The following is a 9,550-nucleotide window of genomic DNA, read 5'->3' as shown; positions in this document are numbered from 1 at the left end:
TAAATGATGATTCTTAAATTTTTTGGAAAGCAAATCATGGATAAAATGCTAAAATCATGGAGTTGTCTATAAATGTTTCAGTCTAAATTTAAATGGTTATATAATATCCTTAAATATCGTGCTAAATATTTTAATCTTGGTAATCCAAATATGATACATATTGTATATAAATATAGGCATACATATGGTAAATTAGCAATATTCTGTAATATATATTATATATATACATGTATATTTAACATTTATCGGGTATTTTGAATGTTTATTAATTTATGTTTTTAATTTTAAAGGTGCACGTACGTTAATTGAATAAAGGATGATTTTTATATTTTTTGGAAAGCAAATCATGTATATGTAACATTTATCGGGTATTACGGAATGATCTATATGTATATATTAACTATTAATATATGCAAATATTACACACATATATATAGCTAATCGTGATTTTTTTACGAATATTAAAAAATGATTTTTAAGAGTGGAGTAAAATTATGGTGATTTTTAAATATTATAATTTCAAAAATAATTTCAACGATCCAAAAATGAAGTAATTGATTTCATTAATTGAATAAATATAAATTTTCTTAAAGGAAATTTTATTTCTGTTTGTGGCCACAAAACTTCCGTTACATCATGTTAAATAAATCTTTTAATTTCGGCAATAATTTTGGTGATGCCAATATGATGTAATTGATTAATAATTGAAGCAATAATTTCGACTATGCAAATATGGCCACAAAACATACCTTATTTCCGTTTTTAGCAAAACAATTGACATTTTTAGAAATTTAGTTTTGGCGGAATTTTATTAAAAATGGCAAAAACTCAGCTTTATATATAATATAGAAGATAATTGGGATCAAACAAAATTGAAAATATTATTTATTTTGGTTATTTTATTGTTTTTAATTTTCGACCGAAAGATTTAGTTATTTTGTACATTTTTTATCATAATTTACTTTTAACATTTAAAATGAATCAAATTATTTATATATATATATATATATATATATATATATTTAATGAATCAAATTTGAACCTAATAAATATGGTAAATATGCAAAGGAATAAAAATTTTCTGTTAATAATGCTCTATTTCAATCCGTGCTCAATCTTTCATATTATTAATTATAATATTGTATTCTATTTAAGAAAATTCAATCTCCGAAATTGAAATACTTTTTAAATGTTAAAAGTAATTATTTCATTTCGTATATTAAATCTTCTATTGTAATTCATTTTAAAAATTCAACGACAAAAATTTTAAATATTTTATATATTAAAGCATTTATTTGATAAATACAGATTCATAAAATTAATAAATTTGTATAGAGTGATTAAGCAAATTTTAAAATGATAATTTATTTATTATTATACTTGTATTTATTTATCCACTTTTTAATGTGCAAATTTTTTAGCAAATAAAAATATTATAAACTATGTAAATTTGAGTCAATTATCTCTGTGAAATATTTTTATCTATTATATATATATATATATATATATATATATATGGTATGAAAATATTTGAAATATGTTTCTTTGCATTTAAAATATAAATAGAAATAAGTAGTGTTTTTTTCCTTTTTTAGCTAAAATTTTTTGGCGAATTTTACTATATTTGGCAAAAACTCAGTTATTATATATATATATATATATATATATATATATATATATATATAAAATATTCTATTATCTTTATCCCAATCATTTAGACTACATTTTCATTTTCATATGTTTCAAATATATAGTCTAGTTTTCATATTTAATGTTATTTCTCATATTCTTTTATCAATTTACACATATTAAATTAATATTATTAACTAGTTGTATAATTATTTTATTTTATTAAATATTAATTAAATAAAGGTAAAATTAGAAATTTCTTCCTAAATTTTACTTTCCCAAACTATTTTTTAATCTGTGTGAAAATACATATTTGCATGTTGATATAAGACGGATGGAGTAAATAACAAATTAATACTTCTTGTACAAAATTGCTAAAAAAATATCTATAGTTATAGAAGACTAACTTAATAGTAGAATTTTCTTTATTAAAAAAAAACTAAATAGTAGAATTTTCTAATTTTGGATTAAAAACTGATGAAAGTTGTGCTTTAAACTTGATGCGAAAGGAGTAGTGGAGGAGATAAATGGATCAAACATAGGTGTCTTCGAGTTTAGCTCTATCGTGCGTAAATGCCAAGATTTGATACGAAGCGAGCACGATTTCTCAATTAATTTTGTTAGGCGACAAACGAGCGAGTGTGATCATACTTTAACAAAAAGCCTCAGATTCCTATGCTAGTAAGCCTAGTCTCATAGTGTAAAGCAAGGCTCCAAGTAGTATCTACTCTCTTTTGAATCATGTGTATAATTAATAAATTTTCTTTGTTGTGCTAAAAAAAAAAAAAGGGTTAATGATTAGCCTCACTTGAAGTCTTATTGATGGCCTATCTATGATACTTTATTAATGGGGTCATGATTGACCTCGATATTTTATCACGTTTTTTTAAAAAAAATAATAGTAATCACGTTTTTTACTTATTAATAATGAGAGGATAACGTGAAAGATATATAAAAGAAAAACATAGCTATTTTTTTTAGCTCAAGTAAAAAGTGAGATTTAACATAGCGTCGATCCTATTTGTAGGCCGAAGAGTCTTTTGACTCGGGCCCATTTTTTTCGGGGCCAATAATTTTGAAAAAAAAAATATTATATAAAAGTGTACATTGATCCAATATAAATTAATTATTCTTGGGTTTTTTTCATTCATATCTCAGGAAATTATTTTTTCTTTCTACTGCCTAATATAAACTTTTTTATTATTATTTCTAGGATTTTTGATAAATTTATTTATGAAGTTTATTATTCTTATGTCTATTGATAATTTTTTTCAAATATAAATTATTTTTCTCGTGCCCAATATAAACAAAAAACATTTTTATTCCCTAAATTTATTATATAATAGTGTAATTGGACCAATATAAAAACATATTTTCTGACACATAAGAGTTGTTCTGATATTAATGAGCACGATTTATTTTTCGGAGTTGACATTCTTGAAGTTCTCATTACCAAGAGAAACAAAATCGACAATGGATGTAGTGAATTACTTGAAAAAAAATTGATGGATATTTCTCAAATACTCATATTGTTTATTAAATCTTGTTGACTATATTTTTTACAGTTATAAGTGCAAAACAAAATTTCTCAAATTTAAAGCTTTTCAAAACATTTTCTGAATAAATCATGTTATATGAAAAAATTGAATGAATTGGTTATGCTATTAATTGAGAAAAAAAAATTCTGAACAATTTGATCAATATTGTTTGCTTTAAACTGTTAGACGAGTTGTTTTATATTAATTATTTTGTGCATGTTTGATCTTATTACTCAATTAAAATATATAGAAATATTTTAACTATTGCACATTTCTTAAATCAAAAAATTTGTTATTAGTCTAAAAGAATATGAACACACATTATGATTTAGAGGCTTCTTTTAAAATTTAGACTCAGACCCAAAAATTGTTAGGATCGGCCCTGATTTAACATAGCTATGTGTTTTTAAGGTTCAATGATCGTTAGACATTGTTTGATGCAAAGATGAAATTTGACGTCCTTGCATTATCCCGTTTTGACTTGACTTTTACGATAATTTGAGATTCTCCTTGTATTCCATTTTACTTCTCATCCAGTGCTTCAGATGTTTAAATGTTAGTGTTGATTTGTTCTCTGAAATGCAGCCAATAACAGGATATGGGGTGTGTAAAGTTGTGGATTCTACAAGGGGCGCAGTCAGAAAATTTTTTCACCAGGGCTGACTAATCCGATAAAATAAGAGCATAACGTGTTGGAGAATGCTCCTCACTATTCGATTTACTAGCAGCTTTTGGTTTAAAAAATGAAAACATAGTTTTCTTCTTGCCTCCTTGAACTTCCATGGAAACAACCAACCTATTCATGAATATGAAGAGCTACATTAGCTCCAATCTCAAGTCTTGGAACATAAGCGTGAAATTAACATAAACTAATGAAAATATTTTTTTCATTTTCAGTGCTTAAAAAATATTGATCTAGCTCCAAGCATTCACATATATTATACCAAAAAGAAAACAATAATTTATTAATAATCAAACCATTTCAACCTCATTATTTTAGTTTTACGTCTGATGATATCTCTGTTCTCATATCTCTTTATCGTTCATATATAAATATTTTTACTAATCACTTTTTTAATGCACTTTTAAGTTTTAATCACTTTTCAAATGCACTTTTAATCACTTTTCTAATGCAGTTTTAATCACTTTTTAATGAATACACTATATTCGAATCTTGAACTAAACTATGCATTTTAAATTGTAATTGTGGCCTTTGGAGTAAATTAGGTTTATAAATATATAAAAACAACTACACAAATTGCTAAAAAGAGGCTCAATAACCTTCAAAGTTCAACAAATAAATTTTAAACGCAAATCGCAAATCGCAAATCACAAGTTGCTAAAACGAGGCTCAATAAAAAAAAATCACATCTATCAACTTAAGATTTTCGGTTCTGGGCGACAGTAGTCGTGTTCACCATTTTGAAAATGATGTTCAAAATTTCAGTGAGAAATAGTTGTGGAAAAAAAAACGATGAATATGATCTTGTGTTTTGATTTTTGAATCGATGTGAAAGAATAGAAGAAAAAATTAACACTAGGTTTTTAAAATTAATGGGCTAAAATAAAAACTTGATACTAGGCTGGATTCCAAAATAAATTAAATCTATATATACTATTTTTTTTTTAATATAGGGCTGGAGCCCACCCCAGCCTTTGGAGTGGCTCCGTTAATTTGCTACTAATCCCAAATTCAAGAATGGTGGGCTGATATGGGGCATGACAGGGTGGGAGGAGTATAGCCTGTGGGGCTGTTAGACACTTGTTTAGTTGTTTATTTACGCACCATTGATGCCGAAAAAACATTTAGGGATAAGTATACCGCCGCTTAAACATTTATTGTGTCCACCGCTCATCTTCTCATCTTCACAAAATGGGATTTGACAACAGACAAATTAAATGTCAGTTTTATATATATATATAATATTCTATTAAATTTTCATTTTCATCTTTCTCAAATATATAGTCTAGTTTTCATATTTAATGTTATCTCTCATATTCTTTTATCAATTTACACATATTAAATTAATATCATTAACTACTTGTACAATTATTTTATTTATTAAAATATTAATTAAATAAAGGTAAAATTAAAAATTTCTTCCTAAATTTTACTTTCGCAAACTCTTTTTTAATCTGTGTGAAAACACATACTTGCATGTTGATATAAGACGGATGGAGTAAATAACAAATTAATACTCCTTGTACAAAATTGCTAAAAATATATATATATTTATGGAAGACTAACTTAATAGTAGAATATTCTTTATTTAAAAAAAAAACTAAATAGTATAATTTTCTAATTTTGGGTTAAAAACTGATGAAAGGTGTGTTTTGAACATGATGCGAAAGGAGTAGTGGAGGAGATAAATAGATAAAACATAGGTGTCTCCGAGTTTAGCTCTATTGTGCGTAAATGCAAAGATTTGATACGAAGCGAACACGATTTCTCAATTAATTTTGTTAGACAACAAACGAACGAGTGTGCTCATACTTTAACAAAAAGCCTCACATTCCTATGCTAGTCTCATAGTGTAGAGCAAGACTCCAAGTAGTATCTTTTTTCTTTTGAATCATGTGTATAATTAATAAATTTTCTTTGTTGTGCTAAAAAAAATGGGTTCATGATTAGCCTCACTTGAAGTCTTATTGATGGCCTATCTATGATACTTTAATAATGGGGTCATGATTGACCTCGATATTTTATCACGTTTTTTTTAAAAAAAAAAAATAGTAATCACGTTTTTTAACTTTTGAATTTATGAGAAGTTTCGTTGTGTTTACTTGAACACAAAAAAAATTCATGAGTTTCATGAAATAATATTACGAGTCAATTTTATTAAACAGATATCTTATTCTATTCGAGCTAAGGGCATCCATAATCATAAACCCGTATAAGAGGTTTATGTTCTGTCACGTCACTGCCACATCAAAAATTAAAAGCCTCACACATTTTTAAAACATCTCTCTGTTATCATAAATCTCCTTTAACTATTTTTTATGGGTCTCATTATCAACTAACTATCTTCAAATTTTATTTTTTATTCCAAATTTCATTTGTATATATTATTAATTGATTTGTTCAATTAAAAATTTATGATATACTAAAAAATTATAAAATTAATATAAAAAATAAATAAATAATAATTATAAATAAAAAGAATTTTTTTAAAAAAAAAACGATTGCTGACGCGCGCCTGTATAACACGCGCGTCTCAATGGCTGCACTCCCCCACCTGCAATTATATAATAATAATAAATAAAAAATTTAAACCCGGTCCCAAAATTTTGGGACCAGTTTTTGAATTTTTTTATAAACCCCACCCCAATAATGGGGTTGGGGTTTTTAAGGGGAGGTTTACAGATGTTCTAAAAAAAATTTAGTTCCCAGTTCCCACCATGTTTGGAGACAGGTAATTTGTCGTTGTGATTGGTAAATTTTGTAACGAAATAATTTACTTTTGATTAATAAATTTAAAATGTTTTACCTTACAAACAACAACAATGACAACGACGAGACCAATCTCTATTTAATTGTTGCCAAACAAATGATAGTTTGATGAATTACAATGAGTTCAATTCTCTGGCTATAAATTATAACGAGTAAATAAAGAAAATAAGGAGTAAGGAGAGCCATATATTAATGCAGCGTACGCTATAATAATATATATCATCTCAACAACGAGGGATTGGGAAAAAAAAAAAAAAAAAGAAGGGCCGAAACAAGAAAAGCGATTAAACCCATAAAAAAATCAGAAATAATGGAGGAGGGAGCTGCGAGCAACAAGATGATCGTGTTGAAAGATTACGTGAAGGGTTTTCCGAAGGAGTCCGATATGTTGCTGAAAACCTCGCCCATCAAACTCCGAGTCCCCGATGGCTGCGACGGCGCCATTTTGGTGAAGAATCTCTACTTGTCTTGCGACCCTTATATGCGCACACGCATGCGCAAAATGGAGGAAAGCTATGTCGACTCCTTCGTGCCCGCCTCTGTGAGTAGTATTAGTAGTAGTAGTACTAGCTACTTTTGCTTAGGAATCTCGTTTATATATTATTAATATGGACTGTTGGACTGATTTTTACTTGATGTAACTCATGGCTTATAATAGTTCATGTGGATCGGTGTCCATTACTTTCTATTTCATGTATTTCGATTTAGTATATGTATAATTTTTTTAATACTAATAATCAATGAGAGTTGAAGTATAGGGTCTAGCTAGCTAGGTGAGGAAAATTATGAATCCTTTGACTGAATTAGAAATTAAAGAAGATCTATATATTAAATTATCCTGACGACGAGCCCACAAATCAGAAATTTATAATATTTTTTGAAGCACGACTTGATTTGTCGGATGAGATGATTAATAGTGAGAGGATAACTTGAAGATAAAAAGAAAAACATAACTATATTATTTTTTTAGCTTATTAAGTAAAAAGTGAGATTTAACATAGCTATGTTTTTTAAGGTTCCACGATCGTTAAGACATTGTTTGATGCGAAAATGAAATTTAACGTCCTTGCATTATCTCATTTTGACTTGACTTTTACGATAATTTGAGATTCTCCTTGTATTACATTTTACTTCTCATCCAGTGCTTCAGATGTTTAAATGTTAGTGTTGATTTGTTCTCTGAAATGCAGCCAATAACAGGATATGGAGTGTGCAAAGTTGTGGATTCTACTGATACCAAATTCAAGAATGGTGAGCTGATATGGGGCATGACAGGGTGGGAGGAGTATAGCCTCATCAAATCTACTCAGGGACTTTTCAAGATTCACCACACTGATGTACCTCTATCTTATTACACCGGAATCCTTGGTACGGTCGGCTCGACTCGACTCATCGATACAACATCGTTAGGAGCTGTCCTTTTAAGATTCATCAACCTAGCTTGTTGGACATGTTTCAGTACTATACATATAAATTAGGATTCAACTGGATTATATATGGCGACCTTATTTCCATTAAATTTGAAATGAGACTAAATTTAGATTATTAATAACACTGGCCTTTTCGTCTTCAATTCTTTCTATTTATTCAATATATACTAATCTTTTACTAGGCATGCCTGGGACTACTGCTTACTTTGGTTTTTATGAGGTCTGCTCTCCCAAAAAGGGCGACACCGTGTTCATATCCGCCGCATCTGGAGCTGTTGGTCAACTTGTCGGACAATTTGCAAAGTTGTTTGGGTGCTATGTTGTTGGAAGTGCAGGAACCAAAGAGAAGGTAATTGACATCTTCAACTACGCGTGCGCGCATGCACACAAGCTTCTTTAGGCCACACATTTTAAAGTACTCGGTATTTGCTTGATTATACTGAATTTTATTTTGTTGAAGGTGGACCTTTTGAAGAACAAATTTGGTTTTGACGAAGCATTCAACTATAAAGAAGAACCCGATTTGAATGCAACTTTAAAAAGGTGACTACTTTACCTTCATATATATTGCCGTAGTCTAGTGTCATAATCATTGTATGTGCCTTATTTTGGATGCTGTTATAAATATGATTAGGTACTTTCCCGATGGAATTGATATATACTTTGAAAACGTGGGCGGAAACATGCTCGACGCAGTGCTCCTTAACATGAAATTGAAAGGTCGAATTGCTGTTTGTGGGATGATTTCACAATACAACCTTGAGGAACCAGAAGGTGTGAAGAACTTGTTCTGCTTGGTGACGAAACGAATTCGCATGGAAGGCTTTATTGTATTTGACTACTATCACCTCTATCCAAAGTATTTGGAGATGGTCTTGCCACTCATTAAACAAGGAAAGATCGCGTACGTTGAAGACATAGCGGAAGGCCTGGAAAGCGCACCAAACGCCCTTATAGGGCTCTTTTCTGGTCGCAATGTCGGAAAGCAAGTCGTGGTTGTTGCTCATGAGTAGGCTGGTTATGCTCATAGCAATTTAATCATGTATCCTTTAATTTTCTTGATTGTAATAAATTCTATCAACATTTCTATAGATGTACTTCAACGCTATACTTCTTTTATTTCTTCCATGCAATAAGAATTGGTGATGTGATACATTCCTGAGTCGCAGAGCCTGTATCGAGCCTAATCGATACGACAATAATAAAGTATTGTGTATGACTAATTGTTTGTTTATTATTCGTTGTACTTCCCACAGCAACAAAAAGCTTTGTGGTAGTGAAAGCGGAAGGCAAAGAGCTGGAATGTGTTGGAACCATTGAACTCACAGTCTGCAATGCCTACTGTTCGTTTCGCACTTTTTCCTCGGAGGACTGTGAGGCATTTTCCGGTGCTACCCGAAACCCAGAATCTGAATTCACGATGGTTCAAATGCGGGGGCGGGTTGATTGATTTCCAGTCTGCATCAGCTAAGTACTTCAGTGATTTCAATGCTTGGAGTCTA

General features: G+C 29.3%; 1 protein-coding gene across 1 annotated transcript; it reads left to right on the top strand.

Moving 5' to 3' along the window:
* Positions 1 to 6,747: 6,747 nt before the first annotated feature.
* Positions 6,748 to 9,203, top strand: LOC140860933 (2-alkenal reductase (NADP(+)-dependent)-like). The gene is made up of 5 exons (XM_073263931.1): positions 6,748 to 7,159; positions 7,809 to 7,986; positions 8,231 to 8,397; positions 8,509 to 8,591; positions 8,683 to 9,203. The coding sequence occupies exons 1-5, from the start codon at positions 6,929 to 6,931 to the stop codon at positions 9,059 to 9,061; spliced, it is 1,038 nt and encodes a 345-aa protein (XP_073120032.1). The 5' UTR covers positions 6,748 to 6,928; the 3' UTR covers positions 9,062 to 9,203.
* Positions 9,204 to 9,550: the final 347 nt, after the last annotated feature.

Source organism: Henckelia pumila, chromosome 4, assembly GCF_033568475.1.
Source record: "Henckelia pumila isolate YLH828 chromosome 4, ASM3356847v2, whole genome shotgun sequence".
Classification (NCBI taxonomy): Eukaryota; Viridiplantae; Streptophyta; class Magnoliopsida; order Lamiales; family Gesneriaceae; genus Henckelia; species Henckelia pumila.
This window is presented reverse-complemented; position numbering and strand designations above follow the sequence as displayed.

Coding starts and splice junctions, on each gene's coding strand:
- LOC140860933 (XM_073263931.1), top strand. CDS start 6,929: ATGGAGGAGGGAGCTGCGAGCAACAAGATGATCGTGTTGAAAGATTAC. Junction 7,160..7,808: donor ACTCCTTCGTGCCCGCCTCT/GTGAGTAGTATT, acceptor TCTGAAATGCAG/CCAATAACAGGATATGGAGT. Junction 8,592..8,682: donor TTGAATGCAACTTTAAAAAG/GTGACTACTTTA, acceptor AAATATGATTAG/GTACTTTCCCGATGGAATTG.